At 40.3% G+C, this 23,893-nt stretch overlaps 1 protein-coding gene across 2 annotated transcripts; it reads left to right on the forward strand.

Annotated features, from left to right (window-relative positions):
- Nucleotides 1-4,727: 4,727 nt before the first annotated feature.
- On the forward strand, nt 4,728-23,282 carry LOC307003810 (uncharacterized protein). 2 transcript variants are annotated; one of them, XM_079622626.1, is made up of 15 exons: nt 4,728-5,282; nt 9,167-9,287; nt 10,432-10,624; nt 10,839-10,907; nt 11,078-11,146; nt 11,322-11,390; nt 11,645-11,695; nt 15,872-15,977; nt 16,324-16,394; nt 16,501-18,520; nt 18,707-18,787; nt 18,957-18,989; nt 22,653-22,706; nt 22,906-22,956; nt 23,066-23,282. In XM_079622626.1, exons 3-15 carry the CDS (start codon nt 10,505-10,507, stop codon nt 23,122-23,124), a joined length of 2,853 nt encoding a protein of 950 aa, XP_079478752.1. In that variant the 5' UTR covers nt 4,728-5,282; nt 9,167-9,287; nt 10,432-10,504; the 3' UTR covers nt 23,125-23,282. The 2 variants fall into 2 exon arrangements, with proteins under 2 accessions (XP_079478752.1, XP_079478753.1); XM_079622627.1 differs by lacking the exons at nt 4,728-5,282; nt 9,167-9,287; nt 10,839-10,907; nt 11,078-11,146 and having other exon boundaries at nt 10,268-10,624.
- Nucleotides 23,283-23,893: the final 611 nt, after the last annotated feature.

Below are 23,893 nucleotides of genomic sequence, written 5' to 3' on the forward strand. Positions count from 1 at the left end.
CATGAACAGTAACACATCACACTCAGTTCCACCATTTATATAAAGACATTCCCTGACAAAAAAATAACAGTTAATTGTAATACTTAATTGTAATAAAATGTAATACCTATGAGAAAACGTGTCACATTTGAAATGTTTACATCCATAAACAAATATATCGTGGAATGTGTAGGAACCCTGTTAACATGAAATCCCTTTGATTGCTCTGGCCAAACTATGGCATCTTTTGAAAAGGTGCCCTTTTCAGTGCAGACTTGTGCTTGCACTGTGGGCAGACAGGCAAAACAATTTTATAATTGTTCTGAAGGTCTTTGTCCTTCTCGGCCCCAGGTGCTGCACAATATGCACATACATCCTTCCTAACTTTCAGGTTGTCTGAGGCATAGTAGGCAAACTCTATTGGATTTGAACACACCAGCTGCAACCTGATGAACACTATGCCATGCAGGGAATCTTCGCCTACAAGACAAGTGGATATCCTTCATTATTAACTGTTATCCTATAGTTTTGTTTTCTCCAGAGATCCTATAATTAATAGATAGATGATATATATAGATAGAGTGACAAAAGAACACCTCTGGAATATGACTACATGACGGAGTGCACATAACCTAAATGGACAGAGACTTGCCTTCTACAGTCAACATGGAACCACAGCTGTAGTCATGCTTGAAGAGCATTCTCTGGAGTGCCCGCTGATCACGAACTGTCAGTGACTTCTTGGCATAGATGCAACATGGTTTTCCACACTCATAACATTGGACTGTAGCTTGTGCATTCTGTCCCACAAGGAAACTGTTCTTGCATCTCTAAATCAGCCAAAGAACAACAATAAAGTTTGCTTACAAATGGCAGGATTGCTTATGTGATTTCATGGCACAAACACCACCACAACACTGTACATCAATTAAAACCTAAAGAGAACAGCAGATAACATGACAAAGTTCAGGAGTGTGTCAAATTCTTTAAATGATGTTTTATAAACAAAGTTCGGGAGGAGCACGTTCAAATAATTGATCCAATTATCACATCATTCCAACCAGCTGTCAACAATCAGTAATCAACATTTCTATCCAATCAGCATGAGTGGAGACCTATATACATACTCATTTGACTCACCAACGTTCCTCGACAGTTTTTCAGCATCCCTCCACCACCCCGTCTCCTCACACTCGCCTGGTTACTTCCTAAACCAGCAATACGGGGGGAGTACTCTGGGTTCGGGCCGAATACCGAGACCGGAGCCCTCTCCTCGGACAGCACGCCAAATATGCATACCATTTATTCCATCTGACTTATTTGTAAGTGTGAACTCGTGAAATGCATACCTGTTGTGTTTCTGTGACAGATGTCAGAGTTTGCTTGCTTCCACTTGGCATGTCTTTTTCAGATGTTTCTTGTCCAAATAAGGAATCAAAAGACTGAAAGTGGGCTCCATCTTCTGAAAGCAGAAGATCTGGTATCCAAGCTGGTAGGTCTCCCTCAACACTGCTTCTCAAGGGCTTACAACAAGCACGATCACCACATTTGCAAAATTGCACAATGTAATTTCTCTCCCTACTTTAGTATGTTTGGCCATGAAGGTTTTGTAGTTTTCCTTATTTGCAAGGTCTTTCTTATGGTACTTGCCGATCTCTATTGAAGCATTAATTATGCCAATAATATCAGCTTGGTTGCCAAATCAGATGCTGGTTCCAGAACTGTGAATGGCCTTCCTTTCAGCTGAACACGAGTGATGCATTAAATTAAATGAAATCTTTCATAGATTTGACAGATCCACTCCACTCATCTCTGAGCTTCTCCACCATATCGGCTTTCTTTCGAATATTCTGCATCCCACCACAGCTTCTCAAAACCTGTTAAACTTTTGCTGAACATTCCTGTCTGGACAGAGCAATGTTTTGGAAGGCAAGGTTTAGAACAGACATGATTCGCTCCACTGGATTCGCCCAGCTGTGTCCCACCGCTGTGCGCCCAGCCACAAGAATGTCCAAGTCTAGCGCCCTGAAAACAGCAGCCAGGGACAGTTTTACACCCTCCGTCAGAATAAATTATCAAGAAGGGCTTCACCTTGTCCATGTAATTTCCCAGAAGCCTCATCTCTGTTGCGTGCCGGAAGGAGCACAGTGACTTGACCCCTATAGAAGGAGTCGTCAACAGTCGCTGGTATCTCAACATTGAGGTACACAGATGGAGTAAATTACCCTTTCTTGGTCATGGTCGAAGGGCTCCGAGCAGATCACTTGAAGCTACTAAGGACTTTCCCCCCCGCACTCCAGATGACATGGCTAATCCTGGCTCTCCGAAATCTATTTTGGACTTATCATCTACACAGTGAAACGTTGTTAAAAATCTATGCTCGACTGCAAAGTACCACATGTACTTAAAGAGAGCTGCACAGTAATGGTCATCTGGGTGTGATGACCGTAGCTGTCGTCTGAACCTGAAATTTCATATATTTACTTTTGTACAACTTTGCCACATTGCTGTAAGCATTTTTGGGAACAAAGGCAAACAGTACAGTAGTCTCACTGGGGATCGGAGTGTTTGGTGGACACTTCTTGGATACTCTTTCAATTAGATCCCTCACAGAGATGAACTCGGAGAGGTGGGCAACCCCATGACGTCTTTCATCAGCTGCAGTTATCTGCTCAAGTTCCATGTTCAGCTTTTCAAAGAAAGTGTCAAAGGTGTCTTGGGGTCGGGGACGACCTTTATTTAGATGACGAAGGTCAGTGACAAGTTCAGGGTCCTCACCTAAGATTGCCTGTCTCACTCGTTCATCAACAGTCAGGTTTTGGTCAGCTGATGCGTCAGATAAGTATTCAGCGCAGATGTGACGTAGAACATGTTTCGGCATTGAGTTGTTTCTTGCTGACGATACGGTCTTGATGAAATCCTTTCCGCATTGCTCGTGTATGATAGACGGGCAACTTGGATTCCATTGTTTTCATTCCATTGTCCCCTCATCCAACACCATCATGCTGCAAACATACTTGCGGGAAGGATTAAAGTAAGTGGTTCACACCACACCTGAGAAGTTCCCACCTGAGAAGACAATGGCCCCCGCATAATGACCCCGCATAATGAGCTTGCATAATGAGCCTTTCATTCAGGTGTGTCACACAAGAAAGAATGTGAGGACAAAATAACTAATCACTAACTCTGTGTGGAGCTACTACCCTCAAACGCTATACCAGCTCGTTCCCTAAGTTGTTTTCTTCAAAATGAGATCATGCTCACATGTCTGTAATATGTCACCGATGTCCAGATCAAAACATGCGATGTAGGCAAATACTCTTATTCTCCTTAGATTTGATTGTCTTTGTTAGCCGCGATTTTGATGACGTCATCACGTATTGCGTCATATGTCAAGAAAGCTGGGACTCTCAGCAATCCAGAGGGAGGTCACTCATGCCTCTAGACCACTCAGAGCCCGAGATCTCTGTTTGAAAATTTGAGGAGGCGGGTCTTCTTCGGGATATTCCAGCGCTTCGGCAGAGCGCATCGCAGATGAGTAGGAGCTGAGTTGGGATAGTTGGATAGTTTGGACAGTTTGGACAGTGTTTTTTAGAGTTTTGTCTAAGGACAATGGCTTCTAAAAAGGTTTTTGTCGGCGTGGAGGCTGTTTTGGACGAGCTTGATCGACAGAGTGACACTGAAGCTTGCAGCAATGCAATGCCAAAGCAATGCCATATGTGTCTGTTAGACAAGCTGCTTATAATGCGGGCGATCCTGAATCCTGAATTTGAGTAAGTACACATTTTGAACTTATAAACGTTGTATTTATGTATTTCATGAACAAATGCATGCATAAATACAAAATATGCACGTAACAGACATCGAGAAATATCACAACCCATAGCTAATTCTATTAGCATGGGTGTTTTTGCTAAGCATGTGTGTTTTTTGTGTGCGCGTCTGTTGCCTGCATATTTGAGATTTTTTTTTGCACCTAAATAAATATTCAATAATAAACATGCAATAATGCAACATGCATTCATAATAAACGAGCACAACCCATGCATATTTTCATGCCATAGCAAAAGCTCCCAAGCTTATTTGAACAAACTTTTTGTGCTGTATGGCGCCCACATGTGCTAAAATAATTTTACATGCATATTTGTTTGTGCATCATTAGAATTGGTGTGTGTGTGTGTGTGTGTGTGTGTGTGTGTGGGTTTTTGTGATTTACGAGGACATTTTATATGAATACACGCCACACTACGAGGACATTTTGGATTATGAGGACAGTGTCAGTGTCCTCATAATTCAGACAACGTAGAAGTGCTTCTACATGTGGGAGGAGCTCAAATTCAAATTTTCTCCAAAAGTCCTTATAGTTCACAATCATCGGACTTTGTGTTAAGAGTGTGTATCGGAACTGCGCTCCTGCAGGTGGGTCTTGGTACTGCACCTCCTCATTAATATTCACACTTGTGAATGGAATCGCGGGTTTTGATTGGCTGAAAGGTGAGAAGTCCTTGTAAATTCGGGTTTTGTCTAACCACTGTGTTTTAGCCATTCACACAAAGGACAATAACGATAAAGATATGTTTGTAAAATAGATCTAAATATAAAGGAATAACAAAGTCCACACCACAACTATAAAAATAAAAACACAGAGAAGCAATATCATTGGAATCATTTTCCTCCCCTCCCCCACCTCCGACCGCGTCTCTTCCGGCTGAGATAATCAGCAAGTCACCCTGAAGCAAAGAGTATAGAAGAACAAGAGGCGAAACTCTGATGCTTTCTGGGTAACAGCCACTAGGTGGCGCGGCCGCCATTTTGGGGTGAAGATTCCAACTGGAGTTACTGGACAACAGCACAGATAACAGTTACCGTAACAGTTACACATAAACAAACAGAATGACAATGAAGTCCAAGTGGAATAAAAGAAAGCAGTGACTTGTCTAAGTCTGTGAAATAAACTGTTAAACGGGATTTGATGATCAGTGATTGTACGTTATTATATGTTGTCATCATTCAGTTAGGATTTGATCTTTAATGTACTTTTTATATATATAAAGCAGCTGATATTGCCATAGCGACAGCAAGAAGCTAGTGGATAGTGATGGGAAGTCCGGCTCTTTTCAAAGAATCGGCTCTTAGAGCCGGCTCCTTCGCGAACGACACATCACTAGTAGTGGACTGCCGAGTCGCTTTCACCCCAAAATGGCGGAAACGTAGGGCTGCTGCTGGGCGCTGGTGTTGCAATGGAACGTTCTATTGGCTTTCACTTCTTGTCAATATACGTTCTTTGCCTGAAGACACTTAAGGTAAGATTGATGATAAAACTCAATAAACAATAAAACAGTATATTATATTAGTTAACGTTATAAAACAGACTAGCTTTGGTCACGTTTGTAAGCTTTTATCTAGCGTTTCCTCACAAAATATAAGGAATATAAGGATATATAAGGAATTAACTATTGACTTACTAACGTTAGTCTGACAAATAAACAAGCAATAACTAAACCGCTTGTATTATGTATGTTTTGGGTTTAAAAGTTAATGGCTAATGGTTAAATAACTCATGATGCCAGATTGAGATCATATTTATTTTGCTATCTGGGCAGTTCAGTGTTGTGATAATGGGGTTAATCTATGAAAGGCCTAATGGACAAATATTGTAGTGTTTGATGTAGTAAATTGGAGTTTACTGCAGTATGTTAGTATAATAGTGATTACTACACTTTGTTAATGCACTTCAGTATCCTGTAATATTAGTGAATTGATAAACCATAGTATTCTTTAATTTTTACTATGGTAAGTTTAAAAAAACCTATTGTATCTAGGATTATTACTCTAGTTTACTATAGTACAGAAGTCTACTACAGTATTTTTCATATGGGAATGGTGAACTTGAGGTTTTTCAGGGCACACAGCTGTTTAGTTGTAAACTATTTGTGTGTCTGATCAGATCCTTTTAATAGAGCTCCGGGGGCTGACGTCATGCAATCTAAACTCCGCCATTTTGGCAGTCAACCAGGAGAGCACCAGAGCGGCTTTTGCGTTATCGATAGCGGTCGGGTCGAATACTAATTCAAAACAATTACTATTTCAACATGGTGGACAGCTGCTGTGCGCCTGGATTCCAGAACAGGTGGAGGAAAGCATTTAAAAGCATTTTAAATGCTTATGGAAAGTGTGTGAAAATTTTTTTTTTATGTTCAGTCACAATTGTGACCGGTGGGATAATGTGTAAACTAATATCAGTTTATGTTTATATATATATATATATATATATATATATATATATATATATATATATATATATATATATATATATATCAGATACATTATCCCACCGGTTTATGATTGGACATAAACTCACATTTTCACACACTGTCCATAAACATAAAAAAAAACAGGCTTTTGTAGGCCTTTAAAGAGTCTACGGAATAGGCCGAGGAAAAGTTAATGAAGTAACGTTAGTTATATAACGTTATATCAGGATACTGCAGTTCAGGAAAGCTATAAGTTCCTTTATTAATACACATGAAAAGCACCCCGGGGGCATTATAGGGATCTGTTATGTTTAATCTATTAAGTTTTGCTATGTACAGGTAGCCTGGCTAACGCCAGACCCAATTCTCGTTGAGACTTGGGTCTGGGAACCACATGCGCATTTTCTCGTATTTGAGGCGTGGTTTACGAATGCCCGGCGCCGTTTATTGGGTGCTTAGAATGTCTATCAAATGCACCTGTACGTAGCTCATAGCCAATCGTTTCCATTATACCAGATGACGTATGTAGAGACGCCAAAAGCTGACGCCAAAAGCTGCTCTTTTTTCGAAATAAACTTGCGTTCTAAACTACTTAGAACAATATCTAAGGCTGCATCAAAAGGTAGCTTCGCGTCTGCTGCCATGTTGAATCCATAAACAAACTGCTTAGTTGTGTCGTCATCGTCTTGCTGCTCCCTCCCCGTTCTGTGATTGGTTCCCTAAACGAGGCGAAAATCAGGTCCATGGTTTCCAGACTGCCTTTCAGCGAGAATAAAATCGCGCTACGCAAAGGCAGTATGGGGAAACCCAGATTAATGTACAGGTCTATATCTTTTTAATTAAAGTGCGCAGTGAACTCTGTTGCCTTAAAACTCATGCTGCCGTCATTCGTTCACGCTCGTCTCGTACGGCCTCTTTACTGCCAAAATGGCGGGGTAAACAGAATAGGTCACGTGGCGTCCGGAGCTCTATTGTTTACAGTTCTTTGTGAAGGTTATTCCTGTAATAGTACAGTAAGGGTAATCGGTGTTGTTTTATCAGACCTGCTGTTAGTTTTAACCTTGCTGTAGGTGTCTGTAGAGGTTTCATATACTGTATACAGGTCATTCTCAAAAAAATTAGCATATTGTGATAAAGTTCATTATTTTCCATAATGTAATGATAAAAATTACACTTTCATATATTTTAGATTTATTGCACACCAACTGAAATATTTCAGGTCTTTTATTGTTTTAATACTGATGATTTTGGCATACAGCTCATGAAAACCCAAAATTCCTATCTCAAAAAATTAGCATATTTCATCCGACCAATAAAAGAAAAGTGTTTTTAATAAAAAAAAAGTCAACCTTCAAATAATTATGTTCAGTTATGCACTCAATACTTGGTCGGGAAACCTTTTGCAGAAATGACAGCTTCAATGCGGCATGGCACAGAGGCAATCAGCCTGTGGCACTGCTGAGGTGTTATGGAGGCCCAGGATGCTTCGATAGCGGCCTTAAGCTCATCCAGAGTGTTGGGTCTTGCGTCTCTCAACTTTCTCTTCACAATATCCCACAGATTCTCTATGGGGTTCAGGTCAGGAGAGTTGGCAGGCCAATTGAGCACAGTAATACCATGGTCAGTAAACCATTTACCAGTGGTTTTGGCACTGTGAGCAGGTGCCAGGTCGTGCCGAAAAATGAAATCTTCATCTCCATAAAGCTTTTCAGCAGATGGAAGCATGAAGTGCTCCAAAATCTCCTGATAGCTAGCTGATGATCACTGACTGTGGGTACTTGACACTGGACTTCAGGCATTTTGGCATAATTTGCTTCTCCCCAGTCTTCCTCCAGACTCTGGCACCTTGATTTCCGAATGACATGCAAAATTTGAGCAACAGTCCAGTGCTGCTTCTCTGTAGCCCAGGTCAGGCGCTTCTGCCGCTGTTTCTGGTTCAAAAGTGGCTTGACCTGGGGAATGCGGCACCTGTAGCCCAGTTCCTGCACACGCCTGTGCACGGTGGCTCTGGATGTTTCTACTCCAGACTCAGTTCACTGCTTCCGCAGGTCCCCCAAGGTCTGGAATCGGTCCTTCTCCACAATCTTCCTCAGGGTCCGGTCACCTCTTCTCGTTGTGCAGCGTTTTTTGCCACACTTTTTCCTTCCCACAGACTTCCCACTGAGGTGCCTTGATACAGCACTCTGGGAACAGCCTATTCGTTCAGAAATTTCTTTCTGTGTCTTACCCTCTTGCTTGAGGGTGTCAATGATGGCCTTCTGGAGAGCAGTCAGGTCGGCAGTCTTACCCATGATTGCGGTTTTGAGTAATGAACCAGGCTGGGAGTTTTTAAATGCCTCAGGAATATTTTGCAGGTGTTTAGAGTTAATTAGTTGATTCAGATGATTAGGTTAATAGCTCGTTTAGAGAACCTTTTCATGAAATGCAAATTTTTTGAGATAGGAATTTTGGTTTTCATGAGCTGTATGCCAAAATCATCAGTATTAAAACAATAAAAGACCTGAAATATTTCAGTTGGTGTGCAATGAATCTAAAATATATGAAAGTTTAATTTTTATCATTACATTATGGAAAATAATGAACTTTATCACAATATGCTAATTTTTTGAGAAGGACCTGTAAAAGTCTGATAGCCATAATCATAATGTTTCTCTTTAGTGACAGTCACAGTGTAGTTGAGAAGGAGAAAAGCAGCATGTTTCAGATTGTTAAAAATACTAAACACATTTGTAAGGTCTAAGATGCTTTCCTGTTTCACTGGTGCTGTTTACTGACCTGCAAGTAGTACATAATGATCCCTATTGTTTATATTTAAGCCCTCTACAGCAAATAAAAGTATAAACTCATTGTTGATTAGGTCAGTGATGTCTAAAAAAAACATATAATTATTATAATTTCATCAAGTGACCAAATACATCATCTGGCTTTTGCAGGAAATGGCAGGAACAAGGTCCCGGAGGGCCAAACTAAAACCAAAGGATGAAGCTGCATATTTTTCTTCCATGCTCAAAGATAAGGATGGATTTGAAATAAAATACATAAATTCATTTAAAGGTGAGTAACACAATTGTCTATGTTTTAAGTATTGTTTTAACTTCTACCCTGACTGATCTGCTCTTGGTTAGGTCGAGGAGTGTTCAGCTGTCGCCACTTTCAAAAGGGAGATTTCCTCATTGAATATCGAGGGGAAATCATATCTAAAAAAGAATATGAAAGAAGGCACAGAGTATACCATGCTGCACTTGAAGTTTTTTTATTTGAATTTCGTTGTGATTAGGGCTGCACGATATGAGGAAAAGCTGCGATGTGCGATAACATTGTTTAATATTGCGATGACGATATGACTTGCGATAAATGTGATTGTTACTGTTCCCATGTCTTAGTGCTTTAATAGGTTCTTTGCGTGATAGGTCAAACGTTTATTACCTGCCTGGTTCAGAATACACGATTTTAGCGCGATTTTGGCACGATCCGTTTGACGTATGGGTGTCGTGGAGATTCGTAATAACGACAACGGGCGTCGGGACGCAAGAATCGATCGTTTCATCTCGTATAGTGTGTCATAGTGGGCGACAACCTACGTCGCGTCCGCGATGCTTCACGACAGAAAGACATAGCATGTTTAATTCTTTAACGGTCCTCCACGACGGGTTGAATATGTGAGCGAAACGAGAGTGAGTGAGAGTGCAACAGTGAGTGTGTGTGTGTGCGCGAGTGAGTGAGTGAGTGAGCGAGCGAGCGAGCGCGAGTGAGTGAGCGAGGGACAGTGAGTGTGTGTGTGTGTGTCTGTGCGTGCGAGTGAATGTTTGCGAGTGAATGTGTGTGTGTGACGGCACGCGATGACTGGTCGGAAAGCAACGTGCAGTCTGACATGTTTCTTGTCCACGACACGACAAGATTTTAGGAGTCAAAAACGTGTAATCTGAACCAGGCATTATTCATCGTGTCAGGCTGTCTGTTGCGATGTGTTCATCGCGGGAGTTCATATCGCGATGACGATGAAAATTCGATGTATCGTTCAGCCCTAGTTGTGATGGAAAACAGTTGTGGTATGTATAAACTTTGCATTTCCTGATGCAGCAGTGGTAAACTAGAATTAACTTTTTATTATTATTATTATTATTCTGTGAAACTTTCCTATTGTATGATTCAGTCAATATTACACCGTGGAGATAGCACTATGTTCTTGCTGTTTCAGGGTTGATGCTGCCAGAGAAGATGCTTCTTTAGGGAGAATCGTCAATGATGATCATGTGACCCCCAACAGCAAAATGAAAACAATCAGAGTGGACGGAAAGCCCCATCTGTGCTTATTTGCAGTAAAGGACATAAGTCCTGGGGAAGAGATAACGTATAACTATGGAGATTCTGACTGGCCATGGAGAAGAAAGGTATTAACAGATTGAAATAATCCTTTTACTTTAATTTAAAGACACAGTTTACAGTTACATGTGGAGAAGTGTTAGTATTTGATTTTGAACCCACACAGGTTTGTTCTGAGGTTGTACGAATTGATTTCTTTAAAATTTCCATAAAAAGTGTTTTATAACATAGTATAGTTGACCTTTTGTCAATCTGATTACACAGATCTTTCATATTTCACAGGTTTGTTCTGAGACCAAACAACAGGTGCATGCTTTGGTCAGCTGTGCAGCAGGAGACGGGTCAAAGGAGGTAAGTGTGTGTTTCTAATGCTCAACAGGTAGTTAAATCTCCATTAACTTTGGTAAGATGATGCAAAATCCTTATAAACTATTGATTTCTTTAAAATTTTCATAAAAAGTGTTTTATAGTATATTTGACCTTTTGTCAATCTGATTACACAAATCTTTCATATTTCACAGGTTTGTTCTGAGACCGAACAACAGGTGCATGCTTTGGTCAGCTGTGCAGCAGGAGATGGGTCAAAGGAGGTAAGTGTGTGTTTCTAATGCTCAACAGGTAGTTAAATCTCCATTAACTTTGTTAAGATGATGCAAAATCCTTATAAACTATTGATTTCTTTAACATTTTCATAAAAAGTGTTTTATAGCATAGTATATTTGACCTTTTGTCAATCTGATTACACAAATCTTTCATATTTCACAGGTTTGTTCTGAGATTGAACAACAGGTGCATGCTTTGGTCAGCTGTGCAGCAGGAGACGGGTCAAAGGAGGTAAGTGTGTGTTTCTAATGCTCAACAGGTAGTTAAATCTCCATTAACTTTGGTAAGATGATGTAGAATCATTACCTTAGCATTACAGACGATTAGGACTGTGTGCTGCAATGAATTCTCACATGCCCTGATTGTTTGATCGAAGAATTCACTTGTATTATGTCATTTTCACATTAGTTGTTTTGGATACTCAAAGCATCACCATGTACTGCCGTGTTATCCAAATTGAATGTTCAGTACTCAAACCTTTTCAGATCTCAACAACGTCTGATTCTCAGCTGACATGTCATGACAACACTCAACAGGTAATGTACTTTCCATTAAAAATGAGCATTTAATAAGCATTTATTTCTTAAATGTTCTTTAGTTGGCAACAACAGTGATTTTTAATTACAAACTTAAAGAATTAAAAAAGATAGTGATAGGCTGATGATACACAGGACAACATTTTGAGCAATCTTGCCAGGCAACTTTTTTTGAACAATGTTGCTTGGGCACTTTCCCAACTGAGAATGGGTAAAAAAAAAAATTTTCAGACTTTAAATCAGTCATGGGCCCTGTGTCTCTTCTGGTTGCCCACTGATGCCAACATTAACCCAAGTTGCCCCGCAACGTTGCTCATAAAGTTGCCCCATGTATCATCAGTCATAGGAATTGTTTAATTTACAATGGTATATGGATGATGGTTCATTCTGAGCTAGCATGTGTATCATATGTTGTATGTCCCCATACTTACTGCTTTTGTCATTTTGTGGGGGATGGGTAGAAGTTCAGGGTGTGTTTTGTCAAACTGCACAATGGTTTGTGTGTCGTATGTCCCCCATACTTACTGCTTTTGTCGTAAGTCCCCATACTTACTGCTTTTGTCATGTTGTGGGGGATGGGTATAAGTTCAGTGTGTGTTTTGTCAAACTGCACCATGGTTTGTGTATCGTATGTCCCCCATACTTACTGCTTTTGTCGTATGTCCCCATTTTGTCATGTTGTGGGGGATGGGTAGAAGTTCAGTGTGTGTTTTGTCAAACTGCACCATGGTTTGTGTATCGTATGTCCCCCATACTTACTGCTTTTGTCGTATGTCCCCATTTTGTCATGTTGTGGGGGATGGGTAGAAGTTCAGTGTGTGTTTTGTCAAACTGCACCATGGTTTGTGTATCGTATGTCCCCATACTTACTGCTTTTGTCGTATGTCCCCATACTTACTGCTTTTGTCATGTTGTGGGGGATGGGTAGAATTTCAGTGTGTGTTTTGTCAAACTGCACCATGGTTTGTGTATCGTATGTCCCCATACTTACTGCTTTTGTCGTATGTCCCCATACTTACTGCTTTTGTCATGTTGTGGGGGATGGGTAGAAGTTCAGTGTGTGTTTTGTCAAACTGCACCATGGTTTGTGTATCGTATGTCCCCCATACTTACTGCTTTTGTCATGTTGTGGGGGATGGGTAGAAGTTCAGTGTGTGTTTTGTCAAACTGCACCATGGTTTGTGTATCGTATGTCCCCCATACTTACTGCTTTTGTCATGTTGTGGGGGATGGGTAGAAGTTCAGTGTGTGTTTTGTCAAACTGCACCATGGTTTGTGTATCGTAAGTCCCCATACTTACTGCTTTTGTCATGTTGTGGGGGATGGGTAGAATTTCAGTGTGTGTTTTGTCAAACTGCACCATGGTTTGTGTATCGTATGTCCCCATACTTACTGCTTTTGTCGTATGTCCCCATACTTACTGCTTTTGTCATGTTGTGGGGGATGGGTAGAATTTCAGTGTGTGTTTTGTCAAACTGCACCATGGTTTGTGTATCGTATGTCCCCATACTTACTGCTTTTGTCGTATGTCCCCATACTTACTGCTTTTGTCATGTTGTGGGGGATGGGTAGAAGTTCAGTGTGTGTTTTGTCAAACTGCACCATGGTTTGTGTATCGTAAGTCCCCATACTTACTGCTTTTGTCATGTTGTGGGGGATGGGTAGAAGTTCAGTGTGTGTTTTGTCAAACTGCACCATGTCCCCATACTTACTGCTTTTGTCATGTTGTGGGGGATGGGTAGAAGTTCAGTGTGTGTTTTGTCAAACTGCACCATGGTTTGTGTATCGTATGTCCCCATACTTACTGCTTTTGTCATGTTGTGGGGGATGGGTAGAAGTTCAGGGTGTGTTTTGTCAAACTGCACCATGGTTTGTGTATCGTCGTATGTCACCATACTTACTGCTTTTGTCATGTTGTGGGGGATGGGTAGAAGTTCAGTGTGTGTTTTGTCAAACTGCACCATGGTTTGTGTGTCGTATGTCCCCATACTTACTGCTTTTGTCATGTTGTGGGGGATGGGTAGAAGTTCAGGGTGTGTTTTGTCAAACTGCACCATGGTTTGTGTATCGTATGTCCCCATACTTACTGCTTTTGTCATGTTGTGGGGGATGGGTAGAAGTTCAGTGTGTGTTTTGTCAAACTGCACCATGGTTTGTGTATCGTATGTCCCCCATACTTACTGCTTTTGTCGTATGTCCCCATTTTGTCATGTTGTGGGGGATGGGTAGAAGTTCAGTGTGTGTTTTGTCAAACTGCACCATGGTTTGTGTATCGTATGTCCCCCATACTTACTGCTTTTGTCGTATGTCCCCATACTTACTGCTTTTGTCATGTTGTGGGGGATGGGTAGAATTTCAGTGTGTGTTTTGTCAAACTGCACCATGGTTTGTGTATCGTATGTCCCCATACTTACTGCTTTTGTCGTATGTCCCCATACTTACTGCTTTTGTCATGTTGTGGGGGATGGGTAGAATTTCAGTGTGTGTTTTGTCAAACTGCACCATGGTTTGTGTATCGTATGTCCCCATACTTACTGCTTTTGTCGTATGTCCCCATACTTACTGCTTTTGTCATGTTGTGGGGGATGGGTAGAAGTTCAGTGTGTGTTTTGTCAAACTGCACCATGGTTTGTGTATCGTATGTCCCCCATACTTACTGCTTTTGTCGTATGTCCCCATTTTGTCATGTTGTGGGGGATGGGTAGAAGTTCAGTGTGTGTTTTGTCAAACTGCACCATGGTTTGTGTATCGTATGTCCCCCATACTTACTGCTTTTGTCGTATGTCCCCATACTTACTGCTTTTGTCATGTTGTGGGGGATGGGTAGAATTTCAGTGTGTGTTTTGTCAAACTGCACCATGGTTTGTGTATCGTATGTCCCCATACTTACTGCTTTTGTCGTATGTCCCCATACTTACTGCTTTTGTCATGTTGTGGGGGATGGGTAGAAGTTCAGTGTGTGTTTTGTCAAACTGCACCATGGTTTGTGTATCGTATGTCCCCCATACTTACTGCTTTTGTCGTATGTCCCCATACTTACTGCTTTTGTCATGTTGTGGGGGATGGGTAGAAGTTCAGGGTGTGTTTTGTCAAACTGCACCATGGTTTGTGTATCGTAAGTCCCCATACTTACTGCTTTTGTCATGTTGTGGGGGATGGGTAGAAGTTCAGTGTGTGTTTTGTCAAACTGCACCATGTCCCCATACTTACTGCTTTTGTCATGTTGTGGGGGATGGGTAGAAGTTCAGTGTGTGTTTTGTCAAACTGCACCATGGTTTGTGTATCGTATGTCCCCATACTTACTGCTTTTGTCATGTTGTGGGGGATGGGTAGAAGTTCAGGGTGTGTTTTGTCAAACTGCACCATGGTTTGTGTATCGTCGTATGTCCCCATACTTACTGCTTTTGTCATGTTGTGGGGGATGGGTAGAAGTTCAGTGTGTGTTTTGTCAAACTGCACCATGGTTTGTGTATCGTATGTCCCCATACTTACTGCTTTTGTCATGTTGTGGGGGATGGGTAGAAGTTCAGTGTGTGTTTTGTCAAACTGCACCATGGTTTGTGTGTCGTATGTCCCCATACTTACTGCTTTTGTCATGTTGTGGGGGATGGGTAGAAGTTCAGGGTGTGTTTTGTCAAACTGCACCATGGTTTGTGTATCGTATGTCCCCATACTTACTGCTTTTGTCATGTTGTGGGGGATGGGTAGAAGTTCAGTGTGTGTTTTGTCAAACTACACCATGGTTTGTGTGTCGTATGTCCCCATACTTACTGCTTTTGTCATGTTGTGGGGGATGGGTAGAAGTTCAGTGTGTGTTTTGTCAAACTGCACCATGTCCCCATACTTACTGCTTTTGTCATACTACAGTGCAGTACATTTGTGATATACATTTTGTTATTTGTGACATTAAAATAACTTGTTCAAACCTTAGCCCTATGTCTTAAAGGTGCCATATAATGAAAAACCTTGAAATTTACCTTGGCATTGTTGAATAATATGGAAAGATAAAACTGTTTCTAAATCATTTTTGCCCTTACCTAAGCCACATACCTTCTGTATAGATATCAGAGACCAATTTAAATATTGTATTAATGCATTTTATTGTGCCTTTAACACCTAACTATAGTAATACAGTATAATTTCCTCTAATCAATTATAACTTTTTTTTTTCAACAGAACTGTAAACATGTCATAATATCTACAGTAGTATCAAGCTTGAATAAATGTGATTGCTGTACTGGTCCTTATTCCGCTTTTAAGTGGGCTGGTGTGAGATGTAAGGGTAAGTATTTTGTTCAGACAATTTTAATACTTTTAAAAATGCTTTACCATTGAAACCCTAAAACTGTGTAATCTTGACGTTCTAAATGCATCTTTAAATTAGCTTGAAAAAGTTAACTTTTCATTCTTTCTTTCTGTCTTGCTCAGTCTGTCTGCCTGTGTAATTGTGTAATCGATTCATATTTATATTAGTCTTCTCCTTTCTCTGTTCTCTTCCATCTTATAGCCACACTTTCAAACACACTGATCATCTATCACTGCTTTATCTATCACTTTTTAAAGCATCTTTTCTTGAATCACCTTTTATTCAAATGAAACCAACCTTGTTTATTATATGCTCAATCTAGTTTGTTCCCGCTTCTGGCATAAAACTTGCTACGAGAAAAATGTGAAGCCCAAACCTGACCCCTCAACATCCGTAAGTATGATTTATTGAATAGTCAGATATGTTTTATTTTTCAGCAATTTTCTTCCTTGGAACTAAACTTTCTGAGTATGTACAAAAGATATGTTTACTATTTCAGGATTCCGAAGTAGAATTTTCCAGTGAGAACATGTCGGATGAGGACTATGTACCTAATTCTGTCTCAGAAGGTTCAGACGTAAGCATAGCGTCTCCAGAAAAACTCTTAAACATTAAAAATACTGAAGTGTTCTGCATCAAATCTACTGCAGAAATTCAAAATGGCAGACCATGCCAAGAAAGTGTCATAGGTTCACTCCCAAAAGTTCCAGTCTGCACAGCACAGCTTGAAATGCCTAGTAGGAAAGCCATACAAGTACAAATATCGAAAGTTCACAGCGATGGCAATACTGAAAGCACTGTTGAGGATATTACAGGCACAGGGGAAGATCCATCTTTACAATCTTCAAATATATCCTCTTCAGTAAGCAAGAAGAATTACTGCTACATTTGTGGAAAACCGCAGTCAAAATTTACACGCCACTTAAAAGTACATGAGAATTCAAACGTCGATGTTGCTCGGGCTTTGGCTCTACCAAAACATTCCAAAGAGCGTCAAAAACTTCTGAACAAACTGCGGAACAAAGGAAACTATGAACACAATGCAGATGTTTTAGCGAATGGGACTGGATTGTTAAAACTACGACGTAAGCCAAAGAAAAGATATGATTCAAAAGATTACGTGCACTGTATGTATTGCCATGCAATGTTTCTCCGAAGGGATCTCTGGAGACACGTTAGAAATTGTCTTTCCAAACCAGTGGAAGATCAGGCAGAGCCAGGAAGAACTAGGGTCTTGTCTTTGGCAACAATGTCTAATGCAGCCCTCTGCCAACAAATATCACAAGGTGTTTGGAAACTGCTAACTGTGATGAAAGACGATGACATCTCTGCTGCTGTGCGGAGTGACTTTTGTATTCTTCAGCTGGCCCAGTCATTTTACAATAAACATGGGCAAGATCCCACTAAATTTGACTATATTCGACAGAAGCTCCGGGAAGTTGGAAGACTTCTGCTGATTCTGAGAAAGGAATTTTCTGTACAGACTCTTGAAGATGCTGTGAGACCTGAAAATTTCAATGTGGTTATCCAGGCTGTCAAAAAGGTATCTGGGTTTGATGATGTAAAACACTCATTCCAGACTCCAAGCCTTGCCCTTAAGTTGGGCCACTCACTGAATAAGATATGTGACATTGTACATTGCCGAGCTCTAATGGCAGAAGATGGTGAGGGGATAAAGTCAACCCAAGCATTCAAAAAGCTGTATGATGCTAAATGGTCTGAACTCGTTTCCCACACAGCTTTGACCACCTTGAATGAGGGGCGCTTTAACAAGCCGTCTACCCTCCCTTTCACAGAGGATGTACAACTTCTTCACCAGCATCTTGAAAAGGTTGTTGATTTACGTTCTGAGAACTTGAAACAGATGCCATCAGCACAAGTCTATGGCGACCTATGCAAAGCAACTCTTGCAAAAATAATTGTGTTCAACCGGCGACGTGGAGGAGAGGTTGCAAAAATGCAACTCAAAGGTTTTCTTGAGAGGGATACAGCTCCCCTACACAAAGATGTTGCTGTTGGGCTAACAAAGTTTGAACAAAAACTTTGTACACATTTCAGTCGGGTGGAACTTAGGGGTAAAAGAGGGCGAAAAGTGGCAGTTTTGCTGTCACCAGAGATGGTTGATGCCTTAACCCTCCTCATAAGCAAAAGAAGGGAATGTGGAGTCCCTGAGGAAAACCAATTCCTGTTTGCTCGACCAAGCTGTTTGAGTTGTTATAGAGGACAAGACTGTCTGAGGATCTATGCACACGAGTGTGGTGCACAAAACCCGGAACTCCTCCGGTCGACCCAACTGCGCAAACATGTGGCAACTTTGTCGCAGGTGCTTAACCTGAAAAACCACGAGTTGGACCAAGTTGCGGACTTCTTGGGCCACGATATTCGTGTCCACAGAGAATTTTATCGACTTCCGGAGGCTACAACCCAGCTGGCCAAGATTTCAAAGTTACTCCTCGCTATGGAGAAAGATTCTCTTTCAAATCTCCACGGCAAAACCCTAGAAGAAATTGAAATTGAAGGTAATGCTACTAAAGTTGTTACAAATGACATTTTGAAGTTAACTAAGTATATTCATATCCTAAAGATAATCCCTAACGTAGATATTAATGTAATGTTCACCAGATATTAGAGTTATCACTATGTCTTCTATTTTTACTCTAACATTAGCAATGTTAAGCTTACTTGATACTCAATTTTTTTTTTAGACAAGTTAGACTTTTCTGATTCGGAAAATAGTGAAGACAGTGATGCTGAGGAGGCGCATCCACAGACACAAACAGAAACAGGTAAAAGCACATAAACATACAAACATCAAATCAGTAAAGTCAGTGTAAGAAGTGCACCATATGATGCACCAAAACATTATACAGTAGTTCAGAGATGTCACAGAAGCATAATTCATATAGACCAAGCGCCGCTGCTGTTTGTTATAGTATTTTATTTTTCTATTCACAGATACTGATCCTGCCTTAGGAGGCCCATCTAAAGGTATGACAATACTAAAACTTTTTTAACTTCAAACCCACATGTGTATATATACTTTTGAAACCAAAATGACTGTTAGAAATGTTTAAAATGCAGTTTAGGTTGCTTTTGATTGCTTAAATTATAACATTGTGTAAATGATGCAAGTTTTTGGGGAGCACTTTACAGTAGGGGTACATGAATTACCATGAATTAATGCATAAATTAATGAAGAATTATGAATTACTTCATCCATTAATATCTCAATTATCAGGAACTAGCATGAGTTCAAAATCTTTTATTCATGACCTCATAGATGAAAAACACCTTAAGACATTCACTAAGATGAATACATCATCATGATTAATAGGTTATTATGCATGATCTTGATGTTTTCTTTTTCACAGAAAACAAGATTTTTAATATCCATTATGGATAAAGCTATGCTTTTGGTACATGTACTAAAACATTTTTTTTCTCAAATAAGATTACTTGAATTATTATAATAATATATACAAAAATCTGCATTGCCTCATGCATGCATACAGGTTAGAACAGTATATCAGTTACAATAATTAATGTGAGAACTAATGTTTTTCATTAATTATGATGAGTTATCAAGCACGTATACAGTATGTCTTCTTCATAGCAGCCTGCATGTAAATGGACAGACCCCCAACACTGGCCAATCACAGCACAGAGTATGTGAATTCTGTTGACATCCAAATACAGTAGTCATCATTAACTAAGCATTAATTTCTTATGACCTCATCGTGTGTGAACCCTCAAGTAAAGTGGTAACTTGGTCTTCTGGAAATACTGATAAACAGTGTGTTATTAAAGCGATAGTTCACCCAGAAATGAAAATGTGAGGTTCAACTGCTAATCCCTAGGAGTCAGTGATGTAGATGACTTTGTTTCTTCAGTAGAACTCAAAGATTTTTAACTCAAACCGCTGCAGTCTTTCAGTCATATCCCTGATAGCGCACGTACATCTAGAAGATGTCTATTTGACGTCTGCATTTACATCTGCAAGATGTATTATTTAGGTTATTTGCTCATCTGCAATACGTCTATTGGATGTCTCTTTTTAGATGTCACATAGACGTCTGTTAGATGTCTTTAAGATGTTTATAATTTAGAATGTATGTAAAACTGACATCTGAAAGAAAGTTTTTAGACAGCGGATGTTTCCAGATCAAGAGATCTTTAACAGACATCTTGCAGACTTGCGTGTGTCATCTGGGATATAATGGCAGTCAATGGGTCCCAAACATGCACAGACTAAACCAAATACATGCTCTGGCATAGTCGTATTCTATCTTGTGTATAGGTCACTTATTTGTTTATACAGTGCAGAGTGATTGTGGTCACTACAGCTAATCAGAATGGTAATTACTTGTGCTTATCCTGATTGTTGCAACCGAATTTTGTTTAGCCGTTGTATTCACAATCTCTGCACTGTGTAAACAATGAGTGACATATACAGTCTGTATTTGGATGTAAGACTACTGTATTTGGATTTACATTTACATTTAGTAATTTGAAAGGAAAAGTAGAGAGGTAGGTCTGTAGTTCTCTACAAGTGATGTGTTAAGTGTTGATTTTTTCAGCAGTTGAGTTACCAGAGCCTGCTTGAATGCAGTAGGAAAAGTGCCAGTATGGAGGGATGAGTTAATGATGTGTGTGAGAGCTGGTAGAAGTGTGTGAGATATGGCTTGTAGAAGGTGTGAGGGGATGGGGTCAAGAGGGCAGGTGGTAGGATGACTGGAGAGGAGAAGTGTAGATACTTTTTCCTCGGTTAGCGGAGAGAAGGAGGAGAGAGGGTGATTGGCTGTGGAAGGGGTCGGTCTGTGCTCCTGTGTGTGAGGAGCTGAGAACTGACTGCTGATAGTTGTTGTCTTGTTGGTGAAGAAGTTCGCAAAATCGTCAGCAGTTAAAGAGGAGGTGGGTGGTGGTGGTGGAGGAGGACAGAGGAGAGAGTTGAATGTCTTGAAGAGTGATCGTGTGTTGGAGGAGCTGTTGATCTTGTTGTGGAAGTAGGAAGATTTTGCAGCATGAACATCAACGGAAAAGGAAGAGAGGAGAGATTGATACATACTCAGGTCAGATGTGTCTTTTGATTTGCGCCATTTCCTCTCTGCTGCCCTGAGTTCGGTCCGGTGTTCACGAAGAACCTCAGACAACCAGGGGTTAGAGGGAGTAGCGCGTGCTGGCCTGGAGGAAAGAGGGCAGATATTGTCTAGAGAAGAGGTTAGAGTGGAGCAGAAGGTATCCGTTGCGGTATTAACATCCAGAGATGAGAATTGTGGGGGTGAGGGAAGAGAAAATGACACGGCAGATGAAAGATGGGCGAGAGAAAGTGAGCGCAGGTTTCGCCTGAAAGTGACTGGTGGTGGGGTTGGTGGTGCAGGGGCAGAGAGTTGTAGACTGAAAGTGATGAGGAAATGATCTGAAACATGGAGAGGTCTCACCAAGATGTTGTCTGTGATGCAGTTGCGTGTGTAAACCAGATCCAGTTGGTTGCCTGATTTGTGAGTGCCTGTGGTGATGAATGGTTTGAGATGTCAACAAATTTTGCACACTGTGCTGTGATTGGCCAGTGTTGCGCTCTGTCCATATTCCTACAGGCTACTATGAAGAAGACATGAACATGCTTGATACCTCATCTTTAATGAAAAACATGAGTTCTGACATTAATTGATATACTCTTCTAGCCTGTATGCATGCATGAGGTAATATTTATTATTTTTCTATATTCCTTTTAATAATTCAAGTAGTCTTACATGCACAAAATGTTTTTTTTGTATTTTGAATCATGTGCCATGACTATAGGTTTATCTACAATGTATAGTAAATACCTTGTTTTTTGTGAACAATGAAAACATCATGATCATGCATAATAAACATAAATCATGATGATGTACTTGTCTTAATGTCTTAGGCTATGTTCACACTTAGTGTCTTTTTTGACAAGAAAAAGTTGACAATGCCGTTTTTTTAGCAAAAAAGAAAACGCTGGCAGTGTTCGGTTACAAATAGCAGCCGAGCGCGTCTTTTGTTGCTATAACAACAGCTGCAACAGTAGCCTAGTGCTGTGTGATGCAAAAAATGTTGAGAGAGAAAGTTGGCTCTTGCGTTGGCTTTTGAAGTTACCGGGGAGGAGAATGTCGGTTCACAAAGACGTTTGTGGGTGCACGACATTATACGGGAAAGGAAACTGTATGGAGCTCCTTGTGCTCCGAAACAAGGACGATACGTTTATCTACCGGCACCGTCTCCATTTTTTCTTGTTGTTATGGAAACGACAGGTCTCACTACTCGCTTGTCATTGGTCAGCTGTCAAAAAGGCGCTTGACGTAGGGCGTTCTTTTCATAAAAGTTGAACTTTTTTTCAACTTAAAAAGACGCTCTGAGCTGCAGAAAAAGACGCCGGCGGTGGCGTCTAAAAAAGCGCTCAGGACTTTTTTGAAAAAACGGTTTACTCCATAGGGTTATAATGTAGAACAGACGCTGGTAGTTCGAAAAAAGACGCTAAGTGTGAACATAGCCTTAAGGTGTTTTCATCCATGAAGTCATGAATGAAAGACTTTGAGCTTGTGTTAGTTCCTGATAATTCATGAGATTCACACTTGCCATAAAGTGTTACCATGTTTTGAATATGTGTTTTTTTTTTTTTTTTTTAAGATCATTGCATGAAGGACAAATATCACAGCAGGAGGGAGGAGCATGAACAACCTGGTAAAAGCACACAATCATATAAAGAAAGAACACTGTACTAGGGAATTCTCTAGATCAATCATTTTAGCTGGTTTTATAGTAAAGGAGGATTTTTTGCTAGAGATTTACAGTTTCCACTTAAATGTGTAGAATAATTTATGAAATGTTTGAGTATGTTCCATCAGAACCTTTATTCTGAGCCATTCTATTCATACCACAGGAATGAAGAAAGCTAGGCGGCCTGTTGTGAACCCTACAGGCACCTCAGATGGTATGAGCATCTACCTCACTCAGCCAGCATATCCATTAAGGTTTGATTCAATTCATGCAGACCAAGCAATACTACTGTTTGTTATAGTGTTTTATTTGTCTATTCACAGATATTGAGACTTCCTTTGGAGGCTCATCTCAAGGTATGATGAGAATACTACTAGTATAATGAGAACTACTTATCTATATTGGCCTGTCATGATAACTTTTTGTTGGTCGATATATTGCCCCTTAAAATAATTGTGATAAGTGATATTATTGTCATTTTAAGACCATTTTATGCCAGTGAATGTAAAATAATAATATAACAGCATAATAATGCAGGAAGGCCACACACTTTCTATTAATAAACAAACATTTAATTAGGGGCCAAGCACTGAAAGTGCGGAGGCACCTATTGTTTTCGTTCCGGTTCTTATTATTATTATTATTATTATTATTATTCTGCTTCTTCCGACTGGGCGTCTATGGCAGCCCATAGAAGCGTATGCGGGAAAGTTGTTCCGGTTTGACATTCTGATAGAGGACATTCCCAACAGTAATTGCACCAATTTTGGTGTCTCTAACTCATTCCCTCTAGCGCCACCACCTGTCCAAAGTTTCACTTATATTATGCTAATAACTTTTAAACCGTAAGGCCTATCAACAAAATTCTTTTTTCCTCTGATTCCTGAGCTCACGACGATTCGACTGGACCCTATGACGTCATTTTCCGTCATAAAAATATGGCCGCCATTTTGAATTGTCCAAAAAACCTTCTTTTGCGAACTCGTCCTGGACGGTTTGTCCGATTTGCACCAAAATTGCACCAGATCATCTTCAGGCTGTGGGGACAAAAAGTTATGGAATTCAAGTTGATTCGTCAAACCGTTTTCGATAAACGCGCAAACAAATTTTACGTAGCGCTTGCGAAAACAGACATAAGGCTGTATCTCCGC

This window comes from Phoxinus phoxinus, assembly GCF_949152265.1.
Source record: "Phoxinus phoxinus genome assembly, chromosome: 9".
Classification (NCBI taxonomy): Eukaryota; Metazoa; Chordata; class Actinopteri; order Cypriniformes; family Leuciscidae; genus Phoxinus; species Phoxinus phoxinus.